Genomic DNA, 25,932 nt, shown 5'->3' on the forward strand with positions numbered 1-25,932 from the left:
CCCTCAGTCTGTGTTATGCCTCATGATTTCCACTTTCAGAAACAATATTATATAATAGTATGCATTGACTTAACAGTTTTAGTTTACGTGCAAGTCTGTCTATAATTGGCTTTGATAGGGCTGAGCAATATTTAAATATCACTGTTTATCTTTCGGTATCTTAGTCATGCCAAGGATATTGAACTATTGCAGGTAGGCATTAAACTTGCTACAAGAGTAGGACAAATAAGATCAAGAAGAGGATGGGTCCAAATTTTTCTAACCAAGTTTCAGCGGTAGACCTAACTCCAAAGCCAAATAATCCAGTTGTTTCAACCGGGGTCTATAGAGAATAGCCACTAGACTTTGAGAGGCCTGTGGGAATATTTATACAAAAATATCTAATATTAGCTATAAATAATGTTGAAGATGTCTGGCTCTCTTCTGATCGATCCCAAACAGCCGCATAAGCATCCTTGAGCAGTTGCCTAACCTTTAACTGTATTTCTTGCAAGTAGCTTTCGATAAAGCACCCATCTAAAAATATCAAATGTTTGGTTTAAAGAAAAACACTTATCCAGAGACTTTCTGGATATATAGACTATATGTAACTATATATAAGTTACATATGTAACTATATGTGACTATATATAAGGACATATAGACTATATGTCCTATCTAAGATGAGAGAAATTGTATTACTTAATTTGGGTTGCACGGCAGGATGGGTAAAGGAAACAAAAATATAAATAAAAGATACAAAATTAATTAAGGACAGGCAAATAACTACAATAAATATTAAAGTGATACATATCTATGTGGCGGTAGAATTAAAATGTACTTACAGAATGCCTTAAGGGGGTTGGCCGTCGACAACTATTGATCTATCAATTATCTGTACAATTCTTCAAAAGCCAATGACTTCACTGTGATGTATTAACTGACTCAAATTGGGATTGGTACCTTTCAGCATAGCAACAGAAAATGCAGTCTCTGGTACCGCCAAGCGTTGGAAAGAGTGCCTTTGTTTTTGAACCCATGTTTTGTTTCTTTTGGCCTTTTGTGGTATGAAGAAAACCCATACAAGGAACAGGGTTTCTTTATTTCTATAGACATACTATAAGACAAAATTACAGAGATATTCAATTCTCATTGACATTTGGATCTTTCTGAGATATTGTGTATAATGCACTCTTTGTTTTGAGGTGATGAACATGAAATACAAATGCTTCACATCTCGACAACAAAATATGTCATTAGAGAACATCTGCAAATTAAAAAAAAAAAACTTGAATTAAAGAATACATAGAATACAAGAATACATGTGCAATTATAGGTAATTGCTGGTGCATTTGCATATTTTACTTGTTTTAAAGGAATTCTCTGCTTGTAAGCAAGGCAAAAAAAGTTTAAAACCAATTTACTTGGTCATTTTACAAGTTTATTGTACACTGACCTTTCAAAGTTTTCCATTTTAATAGTAGGTCATATGAAGTTCTATTAGTTTTTGGGGCTATTTATGAATTGTCCTGCAATGCCCTCTGGTGTTAATCTGCAATGGCAGATCCTGATTAGTAAAGAAACCTGAGTGTATGGTTTCATTACCAAATACTCTCCAATCCTTCAGAATGAGTTCACACCTATTTGATAGCCGACTGCAGATAAAAACAAGCAAAGTGTTTTGTGTCTGCCATTTAACCAAATGCCCCCATTCCTATATGACATGAACAACCATGGACAACTGCTGTGTGGTTGTCGAGTTTGTGTCCAAAATTGATGGGAACGCTTGTAAGTAAGCTATACTTTATGTGACAACCCAGACGGCCATTAAAGGACAACGAAAAATTAGGTGTCCACAATAAAACTGTATGGCGTGACAGCCATATTGCAAAGCCTCTTCTCTGACATCCAATTGGAAGAGGGTGGATGCTTGGAGAAGATGTTACGGTACAATGGTGCCTTTCAGTGGGCTTGACCTGCACTGAATTTTGTGCTCACCAAATGTGTTACATTTAGAAATTAAGGATAATGTGGAGTGAGTGAGTGAGCAAATCTGCTCCCAAAAGTCCATATATACAACTTTCAAGCCTGTCAAGTCTCAAGTCACTGTGTGTGTGACATAAGTATGACTCGAATCCAGTCCAAGACGCAAACTCGAGTCTGCATCTCTGGTGAAGATTCTAGAGTAGACGGTTACTTTCCATAGCTTGAAGGCACTGACAGTAAACCTTCAAGAGAGCCTAGTTTTAACAGATCAGAGTGAAGCAAAGTAAACACAAAAACATTCTTCATAATTACCAGACATGTGAGTGATGTGACGTCCATGCACAGTGTTTTGTACAGAAGTAGAGAATGCCGTAACAAGGACCTTGATGACTTACATGAGGGGACATGGCAACTCCCAACAGAGCCCATCATCCGCCTGATTTTATTTACTATCTACTAATAAATTTACATTCTATGTCATGCCCTTGCGATTGATTTAAACAGATTAGTCATTCCAGACTGCTCCTCCATGGGACCAGGTTGCTTTGCATTGGTTATATATAGAAAATAGGTACAGTTCATTCCAATTATTCATCTTTCCACTGTCTGCACAAGCACACAATGTTGTGCTTATAGTCCCTGTATTATTTGAAACTCTACCATGTAAGAATCTACTTGAAACTGATTTTTATTATAGCCGTATAAAGACTATTGATCAGACCTTAAGAAATATACTAAATACATCAACATTCCCAGCAACCTGTATGCATTCTTTACCTTCATGTCTAAGCATAGACAGGTTTAAGGTTGTGTAATGAAGTAAAAAAGGACACACAAGTGTCACTGTTCTATTTCCTCGTCGCACCTTTAAATGGGAGAAACGAGAGCTGCATATCCAATGACCACCCGATGGCGCCAGAGTAGAGCGCTTTGCTGTCCTGTGCTCCTACATCGCAAACAGGCGCTTAATGCATGTACAAATACATATATTTCGTGTCTTAGAAATAAATAAATATATATATATATATATATATATATATATATATTCGATTTTCTAGCTAAATGCGTTTGATTATTCGAATGCATGTTTTTTTGTGGTTTTCAGTCACTGCATTCCAATACAAGGCATGAGTGATAGCCATTAGCCCTCTCCTGTGACATGGTGCCATCACAAGTGGGAGTGTCCACCTAGATGCATGATGGGCATGGCTAGGTAATCTTACCAGTTGGTACAGTCCACTGGGTAGGCTGGTAGACTGATCTACCCAGCATACATCTGGGTGGACACTTCCACTTGTGATGTCACAGACTCACAGGTAAGGGCAGACCAGCAGACTTTAATTAGCCTTTGGTGCACTATTTCACCTGACAATCCTGCCTCTCTCTCTCTCTGGCCATTGGCCAACCCATTAGGTCAGGAAGACCACAGGCATAGAGGGAGAGATTGTCACAAAGTTCAGACCAAACTAGCCGCAGTGCATTTTACCATTGCGTGATCTTTTTGATAATACGTAACACATAAATGAGCCGACAATGCAAACAAGTTGTTTTGTGGTGTATTTTTATAATTATTGTCATGTCTTGCTTTGTTGTAGGCGGGGTCGATAATGCAACTGGCTGAGAAACGGGACTTTACACAATTAAAACCTAATGTAATTTATGTACCCATTATTTAACTTTGTACAGTATATGAATTGATGTATCAATGTAAACTAAAGATGGGCTGGTAATTGATTTAATAATGACTTAACTTTAATAATAACTAGATTCAACCACATAAACCTCAATCATTCTGTGGAAAATATTGCACAATCCTTAACAATGTCCGAATCCTCTTCTGTGAAAGAGTGACACAAACAGAGTTCACACAAACAGCTGTTCAAGGGATATTTATTTCCTTCTTATCTTCTGAAGAAACCAAAAAACAACCACTATCATTAAAGAATGAACATGGATCATCAGTAGTGAAGCAATGTGTGTTGAGTATATGGTTCATGTATGTTGAGGTGAGGTCAAGCTAATCACAGCTCTGACTGAAGGTAGGGTCCCAGTAGACACCAAATTTCTCTTTTGGGTATTGAGGTGAAAAGGTTTGGGAGCCCCTGGACTAGAGTTACTTTCCACAGCTTGAGAACGTCCACTGAGAGAAAACCTTCAAGACATTTCAGGGTAAACAAATCAGAGCAAAGCCAAATAAACACAAGTAAACAGCAGAGTGGAAATTTACCTTGCATGCACACGGTTAAAAAAAACAATGCATAGTTAACACTTAACTAAACTCCCATGAAAGACAAAAACATTTTTGATCATAACAATCACGCATAGCAATGCATGTTACTCCCACAATAAGAATGTGAGTGACAACGTTGATAAGTTACAACTCCCAACAGAACCCAGCATCCGCCTGATTATATTTACTTTATACTAAGAAAGTCTCAACATTGCATGTGTTAATATATAGTATTTATATTTTGTCATTATTTTATTTCATGCCCTTGCGATTGATTTAAACAGATTATAGTTATTCCAGGCGAGTTTAGACTGTTCCTCCATGGGACCATGCTGTGCATTGGTTCTATATAAAAAAGATAGTGACGGTTCACTCCAATTATTCATCTTTCCTGTCTGCACAAGCACACAGTGATGTGCTTATAGTCCCTGTATTATTTGAAATGCTACCATGTAAGAATCTACTTGAAACCGATTTTTATTTTTGATATATTAATGCAATTGATCAGACAAGTTATTATCTAATCACACCAACATTCTCAGCCACCTGTAAGCATTCTTTAGCTTTATGTCTCTGTAGTCATGTTATGTGGTTTTAGGCATAGACAGGGTTTAAGGTTGTGCAGTCACACAAGACAAACACACAAGTGGTTCTGCTCTATTTCCTCATGGTACCTTTAAATGGCAAGAGATTCGTTTCTCGAGAAACGAAAGCTATATAATGAACGACCGCCAGGCAGCAGTCCCTTTTTCATTTCACTGTATACGTGTGACAAATAAAACTCCTGAATCTTCCAAGTACTAACGGCTGCGGCCTGCGGGAAGGCGGAGTCAGGGCAGTTGCTAGGAATTCTGGGCCCCCTGAAAGAATATCGGTGTGGGCCCCTCTCCCCCATTCATTGCCACCTTAAATGTTCTTGTTTTTCAGTGTTCTTGACGGTGCCTGGTGTAATACACCCAATTTGTTTCCCTTTTTACATTTAACGACTTAACAAGTCAGAGTATTATTATGTAAATTATGTAATATTAATTGTCTTATTCTGATTTCCCTGATTTGCAACACGTTATTACACCTCTGATTGCAAATACATTTTCAATTAATCACTCAACAAATAGGTGTGGGTATTTTATTGTATTTAACAATCAGGCACTGATATGCAAAAAACAAAGTGTCCTGGCTCAAGATAGTCCACAGGTAAATATGTAGCATTTAACTTAAATGTGCAAGTGAAACAAAGAGCACATGGAATACGTTGTTGTAAAACAAATATCAAAAACAACAACAAGCCTAATCTAATCTCAACTAAAGTTTAAATTGGCTTGTTTGTTCACTGTAAGTCTCATCGCTCACTCACTTCCGATGAGGAAGAACCATGGGAAGAACCAGGCACGTGCACATTTTTGCCTCGTATTAAAAGAGTGTTCTTCAACAATCGCGCCCGCAATAGCGCTCGTCCGCGATCCAACCCCCCGTTAACAATAGCGCTCGTCCGCGATCCAACCCCCTCCCCCCGTCAACAATCGCGCCCGCAATAGCGCTCGTCCGCGATCCAACCCCCCGTTAACAATAGCGCTCGTCCGCGATCCACCCTCAACAATCGCGCCCGCAATAGCGCTCGTCCGCGATCCAACCCCCTCCCCCCCCCCCCCCCCCCCCCACGTCAACAATTCGGCACCTGCCCCTCAAAACTCCTGAGTGTGCACGTCCCTGGGAAGAACGAACCGCGGTGTGGACCAAACCATTTTTTAAGAAGGGGCCAAGGGGATTATTGAAATTATTAAAATTTGAATATTGTATGATTTGTGGCTTTGTTTTAATTCGGATTCATTCGTATGAATATATATTAGTTCAGTGTATACATAATCATTTTGTCATAGAGGCTACTGGGGGCTGTGTGTGGGCCCTAGCGGGCTGTGGGCCCTTATAATTGTCATAACCTTTCCCCCCTATACGACGGCGCTGGGCGGAGTTGGTCGTCCAACCCCGTCCACATCCGTATTGGACGGTTCAGCCCCGCCCACATCCAGTACCTTTATTGTGCTTCATTTTTATTAACTCTGCCTTTCTAAAATGTTTTTTTTTAACTTTGCCTTTATTTTCTATCTATTTGACTTTTTACTTATCTATTATTTTATTTTATTGTATGACAATGTTTATATGTGAAGCACTTTGAGTCTGCCTTGTGTATGAAAAGTGCTATATAAATAAAGTTGCCTTGCCTTGCCTTGCCTTCATTCAGGACGAAACTTGCTGCATTTACGAGATCTGCGAACTGTAGGATCATAATTTTCTTTTCAACGTACATAAATGTTGTCATAAAACGAACTGGAAAATCTATATAGAAGTCGCGGTTCAATCTGGACTTCAGAGAGTCAAAGCCAAAGTTTCTTCCCCCAATTCCTTCTCCACCAATACACGGGTCTTATTTTACAAACCCGCACCCGTCCGTACCTGCAATACTTAAAACGCATTCCGACCCACCCGCTATAAATTGATACCGACGCCCAACCCTCACCAGAAGGAAAATTAGACACATTAGATGGAACGCCGGGGAATTACACTATCTGGTGTTTGGCGTGGTGCTTTAGATTGCTGTGCAAAAAAAGCACATCATCCACTGTGGACGGTTTTAGTTGACTCCTCCGCTCCTGAATAACATGTCCAGCACCGGAGAAGTCTCGCTCGCAAACGTGAAACCTGCGACCAACCCGCTCTGTTCAGGCGTCCGACCGAATCCGCACCCGTGTCCGACACAGTACCTACATTATTTTTCACACGTTTCATCCAAATTGTCTGGGTCACCCGTCGGGTACCCGAACCCGTGCAGGACTCTGGCCGAGATAACCCCCACTACGAGTCTTTACTTGTGGAAGTAACAGAGACGTCCGAGAACCCGACGCATTCTTTAATTCATAATATCATCCGGAGGCGCACACAGCTTTTGGCCGTGATATTATATTATTATATTATATAGATACCTATATATTATATTATATTATATTATTTAGATATAGAGCTCCGGGAGTCCGCAAACTCATTTTCCTCCTGCTGCGATTCTCTCTGGACTGCAGGGAGTGAACACTGATTGGCTGTTATGTTACGTCCCTCAGGGAGTGAATGCTGATTGGCATTGGAGTTGTCGTCTTCAATCCACAAGCGCCAAAAAGTCACTGTCTGCCTTTTCTCGTCAAGAAGGCACCAAATTAGAAATTGATGTTACTATTCGACTACATATATGACCCACTTTCAATACAGATTCATGTCTCCACCGTTGAAATGCTCCTTTAAAGAATGAACGTTGGTCATCAGAAGTGAAGCAATGGGTGTGTAGAGTATATGGTGCATGCGTGTCCAGGTGAGGTCAAACTACCAACAGCTTTGACTGAAGGTAACCTGGAACGGAGGGTAGCTTAAACCAACAGGAGAGTATTGCCGTTTCTCAATTTGCGTTCTTTTCTGTACTTGTATACTTGCATTCTTGTGAAACGTCATCAGTCGTCGTAGCCCAAGTACTGTTCCAATTCAAAGTTTGCATCAAGTCAAGTACAGTCGAACGACCCGGAAGTGTTCTGGATATGTTCTGATGCTGCTATCCATTTGGCCTTTTGTGCTGGTACTGCTGACGTAATGACCTTAAAAGTGTTCCAATAGTCTTTTGTGTGCGACGAGTGGGAGAATGATGGACGCCTGGAGGTAGCAGCAGTAGTAGCAGGCTAGTCATTGTTGTTAGCAACATTAGGCTCTTTAGCAAACCAGCTCAAAAACAAAACTTTACATTGTATTGCACACACAGCAAGACCGTGCAATGCATACATTGGTGACCGGATTAAAGCAGCAATGTGTGTAAGAGCAGTGTACATCGACATTAAAGACACCAACGTGGAACAAAGAGAAAGAAAATACATCTCAATTTTATTAACTACGGGCGCAGCCATCTTCGTTCGTCACAGGGATCTTTCGCGACTCTGTGTACTCATCAGAAGCCCCAGTGGGAGCTTGATATCCCTAAAGAAAAGGAGGCATGCCCTGAATGCCGCAATGCATCAATGCCGCAAGAAAGCTGGGAGATCCGACTGGGATGGTGGGCGTACCAAACAAATGGATTGCACCATTAAACTGGCCATTCCATCGAGGATGCATCGGAGGTGACTTGTGTGGAATATCCTAGAATGCATTCCTCAGCATAGTATCAGAGTGTACTATGGTGGAGGCGGACAAGATTCACTCGTTCGTAATTCTTATAGCAATACTCTCCAACAATAACGCCTACAATCTTTTTTTCTTTTTTTCACTGACTTTTTATATGTAGGGTACAGATGTGCGTTCCATGTGTATAGCTCATACACACGACACGCACGACATCTGTCAAAAACATACCTAGTATACCGTATACATATGGAGGCCTATTTTTTAAAATATATTAAGTAAGCTATAATAATAAGCTATATAGGAACATTTTAAAAATATAACAAAAATGTAGGCCTATTAATTAAAAATATTTGCATACTATTTTAAAATGAAAGAGGCTGGGGTTTTGTTTTATAGAATTTGTTTATATCGTTCAGTAGTATATGCCCCATGAGGCCATAGCACAGATAACAGACGAGTTGAGGTGGTGACGTCATCGAGTTCGCTGCTGTTCCAATTGCAGGTGAGCCCTCCCGTCGTCTGAAGTTTGTACTTGGAAGTTCGAACTTGCCAAGTTTAAACTTCCAAGTCTGCAAGTCTGAACTCTGCGTACTTGGTATTGAGAAACGGCCCATGAGTGACAAACCAGCAGACTTTAAAGGTGCCATGACATGCCACCAGGTGTGGTGTGATTAGCTGATCTGGGAGCAGCTGCTACTGCTGCAACTGCTAGTGTGGTGGGGCCAGCTGCACTGGCTCTGAAAGCAGCTGTACGGGTCATAAAATCAGCTGCAACTTAATTGATATGCTCTCACCTTGTCAAACAGATTTGTTGGGGAGCGTACCTATGTTCCCCGGGTCCTATGTTCCCCGGTCGCGACTGTTTTTCGTAGGCGGAATCCGGAAAAAGTTCTGCCTCAAGTGCTAGGATTGGACAGGCAGCCTGTCAGGCAAACTCACACGCTGACTCCTAACCCTAAACCTAACCCTAATCATAACCCTCACCCTGATGTCTCGTGCACACTACCTCCGTCAACCTCCGTATCTCATTAGCTGTTTCTCAATTCGCGTTCTCGTCTGTACTCGTTCTCGTGAAACGTCATGGTAGCCCAAGTACTGTTCCAATTCCAAGTACGCGAGTACTGTCTGTTATGATATTTTAGTCCAGGAAAGGCCGCCGAGACAGAATCGCTTTTAACTCACTTTATTTGGTTAAGGTTTTGGTCTATTGTCTATCGTCTATGAAACAAAAGGAGAGGAATGGTATATAACACGCGCGGAGCGTCTCTAAGCTTGGCATCTAGGATACGCCACCGAGAGATTCTGATTCTAAGATGGCGGAGTCCGAGTTAAATAGGCAGGTAGAGGTGGGCGTGTTCTGTGGCTTTAAAAGCCCGCCCCCTTCATCTATGTATGATCAGCTGCCGCCCCCTTGTGGCTATGCGCAAGTGTTACAGCTTATTAGTTATAGTACTCGGTACTGTGGCTATGGGAGAATATTATGGCTGAAATGTGTTACATGTCGTAAAACCCGGAAGTGTTCTCGATGCGTTCTCAATGAGGCCGTTCTACCGAGGATGCATCGGAGGTGACTCGTGTAGACTTGGGACCGTTAAATATCCCAGGATGCATTTCGCTTTCCCATGTTTTAAAATATTAGTATGTAAGCTATAATAATAGGCTATATATAGGAACATTTTACATATATAATGCAAATGTAAGGCCTATTCATTCAAAATATTGACATACTATTTTAAAATGAAAGAGGCTGGGGTTTTGTTTTATATAATTTGTTTATATTGTATACGTTGCTGAAACCCATCGCAACGGCAAAGAAAATCCCGGTCGGATCCATCCGATCGTGTGTGTGTGTTTTTCTATTCTAATCTGTGTAATTTCTCGCTCATTCGTTGTTATTATTATTATTTGTTATAATAGCCTACTTTCCAACTACATAGGCAGTTAGGCACGCGCATCTGTACCCTACATATAAAAAGTTGTGTGTATATAAATACACATGACAAGCATATCTTTTCATTTATATTAATTCAAAATATTAACATACTATTTTAAAATGAAAGAGGCTTGGGTTTAGTTTTATATAATTTGTTTATATTGTTCAGTATGCCTACATGAGGCCGTAAAGCAGTTAACAGAGCTGAGGTGGTGACGTCATCGAGTCCGCTGGTGCGTACTCGCGTTCTCGGAAGTCTGTACTTCGAAGTCCGGACTTGCCAAGTACGTACTTCCAAGTCCGCGTACTTGGTATTGAGAAACGACGTGGGTCCGTCCGTCAAGTCGGCTCCATGGCCTGCGTCAAAAACTTTCCGGGAAGCGACGGGTCTGTCAGCCAATCAGATCGCGGTTATGCAAATACATTAGTGTGCCGCTACTTGGACTCTGTCCAATGAAATGGTCTTTGTGATACAACCCGCCGTGGAAATGTCAAAAAGCCGGCCGGCAGCGGGGGATTTAAGAATGGATTTAATGGATTTAAGAATTGGACGACTGCTGTACACGTACAGGGGCAACACTGTCCTTGCGACTACAGGATCCATTTAGCAATAACAACAACAAGCAGGAAAAAGCCGGCTTTATAACGCCTGGTGCAAGGAGAGTGCAAGGAGCGTGTTGCCCCTGTTGCAGGCTGCGTCCACAAAGACTACTCCCCCATATGTCAGACCCGGGGAACATAGGGATGACCCCCTTTTTTGCATTAGGCTAAACAGAATTTACATTTTTTGGTGAATTGTGAATTGTGAAAGTAATTTATCAGTTTATCAGTTTCCCCATGTGCATTTACAATCCTTGATAACATAATGGGGCTAGTGACTATCATTGTAAGTGTCAGTTGACCTTGTTAAACAAGATTGCTTTATGCTAACAATGTAGCCATCTAAACTAAATCCCATTAAAAAAATGCATATACTGTACATCATCTTGGCTCATTTATTCAGTATTTAAGAAGAGCAACAATGCTTTAAAACTAGTGCTGTCACGTGTTATTGACGGCGTTAACGCAAACCCATTTTAACGGCGTCAAATTTTTTTTTGCGCGAGATTAACGTTCTTTTTGGCCTAGCAAACTTTGTAGTTTTTTCACATGCTGTTGCAACAACTAGTAACACACGCCGCACACACTTGTTTGGGCTTGCGGGCCGGCCAAAGAGTAGGCTAACGTTACATTTTGAGTGGATGGCGAGCGCAAGACGCCGAAATGGATGCCAATAAGATTCTGGGCTCATTCTGGGCATGCTGGCTCCCTCTGATTTTAATTCAACCATCGTGGTTAAAATGTCCTCATAGTGATCAATGACAGAAGACATATGCCGCTTTTCCACCGACAGTATCAGCTCGACTCGACTCAACTCGCCTCGACTCGACTCGGTTCCAGGCACGTTTCCATCTAAAAAAGTACCTCTTCAATGTGGGCGGGTCGTAGAAAAGAACCTCTCTACCATGGTCGGGTCGTCATTTGGTTTTAATCACAGGAGACGCGATTCCCAGGAAATCTGAATCTGATCAAGACTATTTCCTGATTCCTGGGAAAGGTTATGATGGGAAATAAAATAAAATAAAAAGCGGAAAGGAGCGACACACACACGGCGAAACGCTGATCAGTGTCCCGCTCGGGAGCGGGTTCGTGGACTCCAACCACGCCGGACACAACTTAACTTTGAGTGATTATTCCCATTTACAGCCCAGTACTGGGTACCAGGTACTTTTTTTGCCAATGGAAACGCAAAAAAGGCGTGGCGAGTCGAGTCGAGCTGGTACTGGCGGTGGAAAAGCGGCAATACTGTAGCACATGAATCATGCTGAGACCAGTGGGTGTCGGCAAATTTCTGCAGGCGTTTTTGTTGTGATTGTTTGCCATAAAGCACTGTAGGCACTTTGGTGAGGCTGTGATGAAGTTCACTATTTATTGGACTGTTTAGACAGTTACGAACATCCCTGACCTTAGTGGAGTGCACAAACGCGTGGTTTCTGCAGTGAACATAGACTGCTGCAGGAAACTGTGCTGCAATGCATGCCTTTTACATTGCCCGCACCATCATACCCCTGCCCAACAATATGGGCAGGATCTAGACCAGCAACAGCCATGTCAATGCCTCTGCGTTTGAATGATAATGAATGAATGGAACATTGCATTTTTTATGTTTATACCAAAGATTATAGACTAGAGAGTGCAATGAAACCCTATGCGGAATCAGAGAATGTCTGCTCTCTTTGCTGCGCAAAGCATGTTTCAGAAATCAGCACACAGTTGTCACACAGACACAAGCAATTTTTTATTTTTGTAATATGGAATTATTTCAGGGGGGAAAATGCTGTGAAAAAATGTACGCACGGTGCATTCAGGATTAGGACTGATACAGCATATGTCGGCCTAGGCTTAATCAATTGTGTTTTAATATTTGTAGCATTCATATTAGTCTATTCTTTTCGTAGGCTACTCTGCTGTTGGCCTTGACGGGGAGATATTTTTTTGCTGCCACAAAATATAGTTTAATCTAACAACATTCTTGTGTCTCCCACTCCTACAGGTTAGAGGAAGCCACTCGCTTTCTGCCACCCGGAAGATTTTGTTTGTCTACAAAAATTTGGAAATGATTATATGGCACGTGACATGCAACTGTCCCCAGCTGCACTGCTCCCTCCACGTGGAACATCTGATCATCAAAAAAGATGTGGGGCCGAATTTTCTCCAGCACCGGCCCTTTTGGGGCCCCGTCCAGGAAATAAGCCTCGTTGGTCTCCAGGCCCCACGATCGAAGAGTGTTTAGAGCCCGGGTCCCTGAACTGTCTCCACCACGAGCAGTCACCAAGTAAGTGCGAATAGGACACTTCATCCGCTGGCCTTTGGCATAGAACTTCTTCTGCAGCTTCCCCAAAGCCTCCAGGAATCCCTTCAACGGCCCCTGGGAAAAGCAGAGAAAAAGTTCGCTTCTGAAACCATAATTCTGGGATCAATGTATATTTGTTGTACATATATATTTAATATGCTAAAATATTTTATTCAAAATTAGCCTTTAACTGAACCACCTCTAACGTTATACTTTTACTAAACCATCTCCAACTTACTACCTAAACTTAACCATCTCTAACCTAAAAGATACACTTAACCATTTTTAAATGTAGACCTTAACCTAAATATTGTTTGTAACAAACTGCAGTGGAAAAAGTGGTGGGAATCTAACCAAAATCGTACGCGCTATAGAGTGCTCCATTTAAGTGGTTATCAACAGCAGTGTCAACATTTTCATTAACTTGGATTAAACCAGTGAGGGTTCGTGTCGAATGTTTTCAAGAATGATTCATGAGATGCACTACCGTCCGAGGGAAACTTTGCTCAAGCGACAATATGCGCACTAAAGACATTTTATTATGTACACTAACTTCAAGGCTCTAGGAGACTAGGTTCATTGTTCGAGGTTCAACAGCGTTGAGGAATCTCATGTTAATTCTTAAATTTGATTTAATTTGGGTGAGTGGGTGAGGCTCAGAGAGAGTATGAGCCAGCTTGAAACCGCAAATCTGGGAAACTTTACCTTTTTTCAAAGTTACATGATTAGACTATTAATATTTCAGTGTTCATATCGAATAATACTGACGATAATCATTAAAAAAAAAATCTAATCAATTCTGCTTTGTGATTATTTGTGCCCATGACATGCAGCACATGTTCAGGATTAATAAAATAGGTACTGAATATATCTCTCGGCCATACATGTCCCATTAACTCTGTTTCATGGGCCTTCTCGTGCTCCAAAAACTTGTCGAGTCCCTGGGCCGTGTAGACCTTGTGGGACTCGTCGGAGAAGAGGACTGCGTCGCCGTCAAAGGCCACGCGCAGCTGGGCCTCCGACACCTCCGTCATGTTGTCCGGCGCCAACATGGTGGCCGCAGCGATCCCTGGTGGAGAGGCGCGGAACAATCACACATAGATTTGTCTAATTGATCAAATCAACTCTTTGCTAAAAAGCCAATTGCGACCAAAAACTGCACAGGGGAATGAAAATGTATGAATGAAAATCTGAAACATTGATTAGATCATTGTACTAAATTACTTTTAAGTCCACGTGTTGTGTAATGAAAATGGGCGTTGTAGCTTATGCATACAAATATTTGGAAGGTACCACTTGGGGCCATCTGCTGGCGATATTATGCATTACAATTAAAAGTCCAGCTAAGAGAACTACATATCAACAACACTAACTTGAATTGTCAATAACTGTCCATGTTGAACACCCCACACAGTTCATTCATAGCAACGTACCTTCTTCCAGTGCCTCTCCAACTTTGGTTGAGTCGGCAGACAGGTAAAGGTTGGTGTGATCGGCCTTTAGGTAGTCAATAGGACTTTTTCCTCCAGTCATGAACAAGGGCTCAATGACCAACTCTAAAAAAAGAAGAAGAAACCAAAGTGAACAACTACAATGTCGAAATATATTACATAAACGGCCGGACTCGGAGAGAAACTCATTCAAGTGTAACAAGATTGAGGTTTCAGAAGATGATTTTAACAAATGTATTCATACAGTGGCCAGTCTACTACCCAGGTTTGATTTGAAACTTTGACAGACACTTTGTTCAAGCACGCTGGTGTCCGGACAGGACGTTTTAGCGCGTCTACCCACCGGCTACAGGAATAATTTTGTTTGCGTGTACGTTGGGATGTTTTATCAGACCTCCGATTCAATTGGCTGGGGCAGCACCAAGACGACAGCATTTTAGACGAGTCTGGCCATGAGTACAAACCGCCTTGGTACAGTCACTTATGCCCACAGGTCCCCCAACACGAGAGTAGTCTGGTTTTGCGTCCGTGTGAATGCCTAGTATTTTTGTCTAGTTTTCATTTTTGTCCCTACCAATCGATGGTCAGCCATATTACGTTTGCAGTTGTTCTGCCTCTCAGGTCGTTTCCAATACAGACAGATTGCACCCTCAGATCCTCGACCCAAGCAACAAGATTGGGTCTAAACACATAGTGAAACAACCGGTCACACAGATCTAGATCTAGAGCTCACATGCCATCAGATTGATTCATCAATTGATTTAACATACTACTTAGTAACTTATTAACCAATACCAACACTGAAAGTGCATGAGGAGTGGTTGTCAACTATCCTTTCACTCTTATTTCTATGGTCTATAGCGCCCCTGGTGTTCGCTTCACTTCAATGCAGAAGTGGCTTGACTCATTACATCTTTGCCGAGTGTGTGCGTGTTAGGCAGTGGGTCATGGGGTCAGCCCCACTGTTGGAATGGGGGACTCCAGCTGTACCAGAGAGTACAGAGTCACCTCCCCAGCCAGCCTTATGTGTGCCTGCGTAACATCGATAATATTTGATCTAATAATAAATATTGTCTGATATTTCGACGGCAGTTACCAGAACCATGCTTCTGCCTTAATGCCTTGTTGCACCTCACACAAAACAATATCAACTTGAATTTGTCCACCCACATGTTCGATAGAGATTATTCCATTTTTTCAAGGACCCTACTTAACGGTGCCATGACATGCCACCAGGTGTGGTGTGATTAGCCGTTACAACCCGTTTTGGAAATCTGAAAGTGGGCATGTCCACCTAGATGTGTGCTGGATAGATCAGTCTATCAGCCTACCCAGTGGACTGTAGCGAACGTTGCTCATCTATCCGTCACACATCTAGGTGGACACACACACCTGTGATGTCTCAAGGGGCTGATTTCCAAAATGGCTTGTAACGGCTAATCACACCACACCTGGTTGCTGGATGTCATGGCACCCTTAAAGTGCAACAACATGTCAACATCTCTTCATAATGGAAAGAGTAACAGATACATATATTTTGTATATAGTGTATTTCTCCATCGGTCACTCACGGTGATGGTTGATGGTGTTGATGAGTCTCTCTTGGGCGTGGTTGCTGGTCATAAGCACCACGTTGAAGAGCTCCTCACTGTCGGGGTACAGCTCCCTCAGGCGAACGTTCACTGCCTCCAGAGCCTGCCGACGACACCCAGAAACAAAACACAAATCCGTTCAAACCCTGGGGGGCGTTAGGTGCATAGCTCAGTCTCAGTCTGTGTAGGGGTTTGGTGGTGTGGGTGTGTCAGTCAATAGGCGTTTTTACACTGCCAAGACGGTTCGGTCGCGGCTTGGCACGCCCGGCAATTTCACCGTCTTATCTCAAGTTGCCTGTGTAAAACCGAGGGGGTAAATTCCCCCGTCTTCACAGAGCGGGCTTTCTTGGTTTCCCCGGGCAGTGTAAATGCGTGGACCGTGTTGCGAAAAAGGTGTGCATAAGACAGCATATTTGGCAGTGTAAAAACGTTGAATGTGGACTATATTTATGTAGCCTTATGGTTTTTATTCTGTCATTTATTCCCAGTTGAAGGCTGCAAGATCTTCATGGGTCTATATGAGTCACTTGAAGTCCCACTACCTAGTACCACTAAACCTCAGCCCACAAACAGGGTTTGTGGTCTTGCATGAGAGGGGGGGGGGTCCACAATGGCCTGGGCAGACCTAACAGGAAGAGCTTGTTGCCACATGTTATTGCGTGATGGAAAACGGTAGACGACACAGTATACATTTGAACCGCCCCCGGGGTGGCGCAGGGGTGTGCAGCACACATGCAGTGGGCTACTTTAACGGACCTTGACGAATGGGAAGGCGGGTCCGGGGCGCAAGGGCTCCGTCTCCGTCTCGTGCTCCACCTGGAACTCCTCCAAGCCCTGCGTCTCGTGGATCTGCTGCTCCTTTTCCATGTGGAAGAGCACCCTGGGGGACACGGCGATGGTGACCGCGTTCTCCGGCTTGGGCTTGGGAGGTTGGATAGAGAGAGGCAGGTAAGAGAGGCTTTTGAAGCTGCTGGACCCAGCGCCACCGGCATGAAGTGCTACTGCTTGTAGTGCACCCTTTATATGTGTGGAACAATGTCAATGCTACACAATACCCAGGTGACTTTTTTTGGGCCCCTTCATAACATGGACACAGGGTGGTTTTGTCAAAGTTTGTAGACAATGATACATGAGCTGGTGCTCCATGTTGCCAAACTCCTTGAGTGTGTGATGATGTCTGGGGCCTCTACGAATAGTCTTTTTTGCATAGGAAATTTCCTTTCCTAAGGAGATGACCCGGAAGTACTTGGAGGAAAGGTGGTTAGAATTCTAAAAATGCTTAGGAAAGGAGCCTTGATGCATCCTTTAAGCCTCCTTTAGCATAGGTTACTCCTGACCAACCTTCATGAAAGGAAAGGAGATATTGGTATTTTTACGGCGTTAATATTAAAAAACAGGCCACCGACAAAGTTTATCGACTACGCAGTAAAGCAGCTCGCTCAGGGACACCTCGACACTCGAAGAGTAGCGATCGAACTAGCAACCTTCCGGTTACCAGTCAACCGGTCTCCTGAGCCTCCTGAGCCACAATTCTTAAATAGCCTATGTTATATAGATATATTCGGTCCTACAGTCCTCACAGCCTATCTAAAAGAAGCAAATGATAGGCCTACTTACTGATTTGGGTTTCCGAATGGGAATTTGGGGTTTGGATGCATTCTCCTCCATGGTACTGTTCTCGTTTCTCACCAACTCCTGTTCTGCGACCGTCTGCTTGGGACCAGTGTTGCGGCTCATCCTTAATCTCCTGCGTTCGCCTCACCTTCTCCTCATACAAACTATATATAGGAGGTAGGCGGAATGGTAAATGAGCCACGCCTACAGGTTCAAATTTACCCAGGTAAACCTTTGGGGCCCATATTTTTTATTTGCTTTCACAAATAGGTTATTGGCTGTGTCATTACCAAATCTGTCCGTGCGCATCTCTTGGAGCCACCAGACAAAAAAAAAAGTGTCATGTTGATTACAAAAGTAACTTAATTACAACAAAACTGTGTTAACTGTGGTGGCCTTCAAAAGGCACCTTAGTTTATGTGTATATTTCCTAGCCAGCCGAACTTCCAGATACCGAAATAAACCAATATCTAATCAATGTAGGGATCTAGGTTAATTGTTCAGATTCTGCAGCAGTGTTGAACACATAAACACCTGAACAGCAGAGTGGAAATTTACCAGCACATGCATGCGGTTAAAACAAACAATACATAATGAACACTGGAAACGCCCATCAGAGACAAAAACATTCTTGATAATTAAAAGACATGCGAGTGACATCCATGCACAGTGTCTTGTAATAAAGTTTTGACAAGGACCTTGATAAGTTACATGAGGGTGCCATGCTTAGCTATGCTTAGTAAGAATGAAACTACATTCAATATAACAAGTCTGTCAACATTTTGAGGCTTCCCTGGCGAGGGAAGGGTAACTTGTAGCAGGAATGCAGAGGTGTTTCCTTGTGTGGCATTTTCCAACACACCTTGCAATGCTGGTATGATGGGTTCACGAAAACTAAAAGATGTTTGCACAGACAGTTCCACTCTTTATGAAACAGATACAACCAGTGGTGTAGTGGGGATTTTAAAGACAACATAAAAAAATAATAACACGCGCACACACGAACGCACGCACACACACACAAACTTTTTTGTTACTGTATTACAAAAAATCGAATTCAACCTTCCTAATACATAACACACACAAATCATTCCAATAACAATAGCAGAAACACAGGATTTGTGAACTAATTCACACGAAACGCATAAAGTCAACTATGTATAGCTAATGGTGTGTTTGAGATGCCTCGTACACAGTGGTGTAGTCTAGTTTTTTGTAGTGGGTATACTGTGATTCCCTCCTAGCCTCTTCCACACCCGTCCTACCACCACCACACTCACTCACACTCACTGTCGCAACTATTGTCATCAGTTTCTAGGACATTAAACAGTCAAATTAAAATTACCATTAGGCACTAGCATCAAATAAACTATAAAGAATCAATAAATAAATACTTGTTGGCTATATAAACACTGTATTACTGTATATGTCACCAGCCTGGCGCGATACTAATGTGCGAAGGAGACGGCGACGGGATGCTTGAGTCTGTCCTGTGCAATAAAATTTTAGAGTTTTAGAGACAAGAAAAAGAGTTGGTAATTTGTCAAACAATTACAACTCAATAAAATAAAATACCCTATATAAGAAACAATAAATGCGAAAATACTAGCACTACTCTCCTGGAACCGTCACCTCTCGTGGTGGAGAGGTTTGCGTGTCCCTGTGAACCTGAGGGCTGTGTTGTCTGGAGCCATGTGCTCCTGGTAGGGTCTCCCATGGCAGAGTGGTCTCAGGTGAGGGGCCAGACTAAGAATGGTTCACAAGACCCCAATGAATATGCAAGAAAGAGAAGGAGAGACCCTGCCCGGAGGAAGCCCGGGCCCCCGTCTGGAGCCAGGCCCAGACGGAGGGCTCGCTGGCGAGCGCCTGGTGGCACCTGGTGGCGCTATGTGGCACCACCCCCTCTTCACCCTGTGGGCCCACCACCTGCAGGGAGACCCGCTGGGGTCGGGTGCGTTGCCACATGGGTGGCAGTGAAAGTCAGGGGTCCCGACGGACCAGACCCGAGTGGCAGAAGCTGGCTCTGGGGACGTGGAACGTCACCTCACTGTGGGCAAAGGAACCGGAGCTTGTGAGGGAGGTGGAGCGCTACCAGTTAGATCTGGTGGGGCTTACCTCTACGCACAGTCTCAGCTCTGGAACCGTACTCCTGGATAGGGGTTGGACTCTATTCTTCTCTGGAGTTGCCCAGGGCGTGAGGCGCCGGGCGGGTGTGGGGATACTCATAAATCCCCGGCTGAGCGCCGCGGTGTTGGAGTTTACCCCGGTGGACGAGAGGGTCGCCTCCCTACGCCTAAGGGTGGTGGGGGGGAAAACTCTGACTGTTGTTTGTGCGTATGCACCGAACAGCAGTTCAGAGTACTCGGCCTTCTTGGAGACCCTGAATGGAGTCCTGTATGGGGCTCCGGTAGGGGATTCCGTAGTTTTCCTGGGAGACTTCAACGCCCACGTGGGCAACGATGGAGACACCTGGAGAGGCGTGGTGGGGAGGAACGGCCTCCCTGATCTAAACCCGAGTGGTCGTTTGTTACTGGACTTCTGTGCTAGTCATGGATTGTCCATAACGAACACCATGTTTGAACATAAGGGTGCTCATAAGTGTACCTGGTACCAGAGTACCCTAGGCCGAAGATCGATGATCGATTTCGTGATCGTGTCAGCTGATCTGAGGCCTTATGTTTTGGACACTCGGGTGAAGAGAGGGGCGGAACTGTCAACCGACCACCATCTGGTGGTGAGTTGGATCAGGGAATGGGGGAAGAGTCTGCACAGACCTGGTAAGCCCAAACGGGTAGTGCGGGTGAATTGGGAACGTTCGGTAGCCGCTGCCGTGTCAGAGGCTAAGCAGCGGGTGTGGGAGAAGTTCGGAGAGGACATGGAGAAGGACTTTCGGTCGGCACCAAAGTGTTTCTGGAAGACCATCCGACACCTCAGAAGGGGGAAACGGGGAAACATCCAAGCTGTGTACAGTAAGGGTGGGACTCTGTTGACCTCGACTGAGGAGGTAGTCGAACGTTGGAAGGAACACTTTGAGGAACTCCTGAATCCAACTAACACGCCCTCTATGATGGAGGCAGAGCTCAAGGTTGATGGTGGTTCGTCGTCAATTTCCCTGGTGGAAGTCACTGAGGTAGTTAAACATCTCCGCAGTGGCAAAGCCCCAGGGATTGATGAGATCCAGCCAGAAATGCTAAAAGCTCTGGGTGTTGAGGGGCTGTCATGGTTGACACGCCTATTCAACATTGCGTGGGAGTCTGGTACAGTGCCAAAGGAGTGGCAAACCGGGGTGGTGGTTCCCCTGTTCAAAAAGGGGGACCAGAGAGTGTGTGCCAATTACCGGGGTATCACACTTCTCAGCCTCCCTGGGAAAGTCTACTCTAAGGTGCTGGAAAGGAGGGTTCGGCCGATTGTCGAACCTCAGATTGAAGAGGAACAATGCGGTTTCCGCCCTGGACGTGGAACTACGGACCAGCTCTTCACTCTCGCAAGGATCCTGGAGGGGGCTTGGGAGTATGCCCATCCGGCATACTCCCGGATGGGCATACACACGCTGTTCCGTTCCCGGTGGGTGTTGGCCTCCACCAGGGCTGCGCCTTGTCACCAATCCTGTTTGTGATATTCATGGACAGGATATCGAGGCGTAGTCGTGGTGGGGAGGGGTTGCAGTTCGGTGATCTGAGGATCTCATCACTGCTCTTTGCAGATGATGTGGTCCTGATGGCATCATCGGCCTGTGACCTTCAGCACTCACTGGATCGGCTGGCGGCCGAGTGTGAAGCGGCTGGGATGAGGATCAGCACCACTAAATCTGAGGCCATGACTCTTAGCAGGAAACCGGTGGATTGCCTTCTCCGGGTAGGAAATGAGTCCTTGGCCCAAGTGAAGGAGTTCAAGTATCTCTGGGTCTTGTTCACGAGTGAGGGTATGATGGAGCGTGAGATTGGCCGGAGAATCGGAGCAGCGGGGGCGGTATTGCGTTCGCTTTACCGCACTGTTGTGACGAAAAGAGAGCTGAGCCGCAAGGCAAAGCTCGCGATCTACCGGTTGATCTTCGTTCCTACCCTCACCTATGGTCATGAGGGATGGGTGATGACCGAAAGGACGAGATTGCGGATACAAGCAGCCGAGATTAGTTTTCTCAGGAGGGTGGCTGGCTTCTCCCTTAGGGATAGGGTGAGAAGTTCAGTCATCCAGGAGGAACTCGGATTAGAGCCGCTGCTCCTTTGCTTAGAAAGGAGTCAGTTGAGGTGGTTCGGGCATCTGGTAAGGATGCCCACTGGACGCCTCCCTTGGGAGGTGTTCCAGGCACGACCAGTGGGGAGGAGACCCCGGGGAAGACCCAGGACTAGGTGGAGAGATTATATCTCAACACTGGCCTGGGAACGCCTCGGGATCCCCCCGTCAGAGCTGGTCAATGTGGCCCAGGAAAGGGAAGTCTGGGGCCCCCTGCTTGAGCTGCTGCCCCCGCGACCCGAACCCGGATAAGCGGATGACGATGAGAATGATGAGGATACTAAATAAAAACATGTAGGCTATGTTTCCCATACAAAAATACTTAAATAATAAATTAAGATAAATAAAACATATCAGCAACTGTTCTAAGACATATTATTGTTATTGTTATTATCAATGACACTCTATGACACCGCCACAAGCGTGGCTATCACAAAGCTAACCATTGCGGACGTTGCAGAGCACAATGTCAATATTTAAACTAGAAACACAATGTCAAGCTTAAACGTTTATTTCTTGTACCACGTGCGCTAAAATGATTGATTGGAAATATGATTGTTCTATATATTGGGCGTTTGTCTGTGGGGACCACCGTTTATATGCCTAGAAGCTAGGTGCTTGCTAATGCTACATATCCGGGTGTACTCCCGGTAGAAGCTAAATGCTAAAAACAATAGTATATAGTAAAAACAATAGCCTGTCCAATAGTAATTAGGGGCGAGGGAGGGCCATCAGACTTGTCACTCAAACCTGCACGCCAGTAGTAAGGAGAGTTGATTCATGATATATTAGTCGAGCTGAGGTTGACAGAGCACAGGTTGAATTTATGAATGAAAGTATGTACGTTCTGTGACAGAACTGTCATACTTTCATTCATAAAATTAACAGAATTTCCGCCACTATCGAAATTGATACGTGTCAATGCGTATTTCTAAGTTGGCATACGGAAATGCTGGAGCTTTCTTAATGGGTATACGGCGTATACCTGCGTATCACGTAGACTACACCACTGCTCGTACACCACCCGCACAAGTTGCAAAGTGGGAAATCTCCCAGCTTTTCACCGAGGCACGCCCCCTTTTCGTCGGTCCCACTCATGATTCTGAGAGTCCACCAAGTTCAGTGAGGTTGACCATATGATTCGTCAAACAAAGATGGCTGTGCCCATAATGAGATGTATTTTCTTTGTATTTGTGCCACTTTGGTCGTTTTAATGTCGATGACATTGCTGCTTTAATCCGGTCACCGGTTTATCCATTGCACGGTCTTGCTGTGCAATACAATGTAAAGTTGTTTTGTTTGTTTTCGAGCTGGTTTGCTAAAGAGGCTAATGTAGCTAACAATAACCCAGATCCAAAGACAAACGAGAACACTGTAAGTGCTACAACCCAGGGAATTAAGTCACAAGAGCAACTTGTGCGGTTGGTGTACGAGGCCTCTTGAACACACCATAATTACAGGCCGGGGTAGCTTCAGGTTGGAGTGGGCCGGGCGTCATGTCATTGACATAGACCTCCTGAATAAGAATAAGTTTTTATTTGTATATATTTTTTAATATACATAACAAACTCTGCAGGTGGCAAAGAAGTAAAAGCTGCGTCACATTTTGAACTACACACTTTTTCCATCTAGTTTCGACTGGGTTTTTGGATTGTCGGTGCCGTTAAAGTAGTAAACTATTATTAATGCTAATTTAACGGCACCAAAAATCCAAAAGCCCAGTCGAAACTAGATGGAAAAAGTGTGTAGGTGTCTTCACCACCTGCAGAGTTTGTTATGTACGATCATTCAAAAACCCCATGTTATTTCCCATTGAGAATGAGGAGTCACGTGATTTTTGGGGAGGGGTTTGAGCCCGTCCGCCATGATGGCATCCACGGCTATCGGTTGCCAGGGGCAACGTTGTCAGAGCGGCATAGAGACAGATGAGGAAATACGCAACATTGAGACGCAGGAGACATTACGAGATAGAAATAAATAAATAAATAAATGGAGAAGAATAAGGCAAAGGAAAAGGGTCCAAGTGAAAATGCAGAGAACACACTCTCATCGACTCATCTCATCGACAAAAATCGGCCAAGATGATCCTGTCTGCCGTAGTGTTCTAAGAACCTCATCAACGAGCACCCAATCGCAAAATCTGGGTTATCCGACATGATAGATATTTTCGGAATGTTGAGTGAAGGGCAATTTCCACCAGAACCGTCACGGAAGCAGCATGGCAATAAAAACGTTCGCCAAAGACATTAGAAGCCATTATAGTCAATGTAGGCTATTCCACTGGATACGGCAGCGGCACGGCACGGAACGGAACCAAACCGGCACTACTTTTTTGAAAGTTGCCGGTTCGCAGCCGTGTCTCAGAACACTTGTACAGCCATTCAGTTTATGACGTTTATGATCTTTATTCATTAATTGCGCCGCGGCCGAACTGACGCGGATATTCTCTGATATTATGTAAGCATAAGCACCGCGGAAACCACTGCTGTCAAAAGACGCTGATCCATTTTCACTGTTGACGCGAGTTGCTCTAGTTCTACCTCCACGGCCCTGCAGCGTGCAATTATAGCACTTTGACTGACTGCACTCTGAGGGGCGTACCTTCCAACATGGCAGGAAGGGGGGGTGGCTCTGTGCCGTGACGACAACTCCTCATTCTCAATAGACATTTGACAGAGGGAATCTGGAGCCTCGGAGGCGGGACTTATTCTTCAGAGGTCTATTGCTTATAATTCAACATCACTTACATTGGTTTACTGTATCGATGAGCAAGGGCAAGCTGCTGTTCGTTTTTGAATTTATTTTACACAGAAATTTGTGATCTCATTTTGGCAGGACAACCAGAATTTGTCAAATTAAATAAATACGTTTCATCTATATTTTAAATCATAGTTCTTTGTTCTTTGTAGTCTTTATCAGTACCTGAACGTAGATGTTATGGAAATTCATGATGCATTTATGTACGTTTGGGTCCCGGTAGACACCAAATTTCTCTTTTGGGTATTGAGGTGAAAAGGTTTGGGAGCCCCTGGACTAGAGTTACTTTCCGCAGCTTGAGAACGTCCACTGAGAGAAAACCTTCAAGACATTTCAGGGTAAACAGATCAGAGTGAAGCCAAATAAACACGTAAACAGCAGAGTGGAAATTTACCAGCACATGCACACGGTTAAAACAAACAATGCATAGTTAACACTTAACCTAACTCCCATCAAAGACAAAAACATTTTTGATCATAACAACCACGCATAGCAATGCATGTTACTCCCACAATAAGAATGTGAGTGACATCCATGCACAGTGTCTTGTACAGAAGTAGAGAATGTTGTGACAAGGACCTTGATAAGTTACATGAGGGTACATGGCAACAGAACCCATCATTCGCCTGATTATATTTACTTTAAACTAAGAAAGTCTCAACATTGCATGTGATGTCAACAGATTATAGTAATTCAGGTGAGTTTAGACTGTTCTTCTAAAGACCAGTTTGCTTTGCATTGGTTCTATATAAAAGAGACAGTTCATTCCAATTATTCATATTTTCACTGTCTGCACAAGCATACAATGCTGTGCTTATAGTCCCTGTATTATTTGAAATGCTACCATGCAAGAACCTACTTGAAACCGATTTTTATTTTAGATACATAAACGCAATTGATCAGACAAGTTCTTACCTAATCACAGAAACATTCTCAGCAACCTATGTGCATTCTTTATCTTTGTGTCTCTGAAGTCATTTTATGTTGTTTTAAGATTGTGTAGTCAAGGGAAGAACGGACACACAAGTGGATCTGCTCTATTTCCTCATGGTACCTTTAAATGGCAAGAGTTTTGTTTCTCGAGAAACGAAAGCTATATAATTAATGACCGCCAG

General features: G+C 43.7%; 1 protein-coding gene across 1 annotated transcript; it reads right to left on the reverse strand.

Annotated features, from left to right (window-relative positions):
- Nucleotides 1–12,596: 12,596 nt before the first annotated feature.
- Nucleotides 12,597–25,924, reverse strand: LOC311362608 (cytosolic 5'-nucleotidase 1A-like). Its single transcript, XM_084482484.1, has 7 exons — nt 25,733–25,924; nt 17,831–17,991; nt 16,970–17,134; nt 16,193–16,316; nt 14,604–14,726; nt 14,055–14,239; nt 12,597–13,245 (listed from the first exon to the last, which is right to left on the reverse strand). Exons 2-7 carry the CDS (start codon nt 17,948–17,950, stop codon nt 12,865–12,867), a joined length of 1,098 nt encoding a protein of 365 aa, XP_084338610.1. The 5' UTR covers nt 17,951–17,991; nt 25,733–25,924; the 3' UTR covers nt 12,597–12,864.
- Between the last annotated feature and the right edge of the window lie 8 nt (nt 25,925–25,932).

The sequence above is a fragment of the Micromesistius poutassou genome, assembly GCF_964030765.1.
Source record: "Micromesistius poutassou genome assembly, chromosome: 17".
In the NCBI taxonomy this organism is placed as follows: Eukaryota; Metazoa; Chordata; class Actinopteri; order Gadiformes; family Gadidae; genus Micromesistius; species Micromesistius poutassou.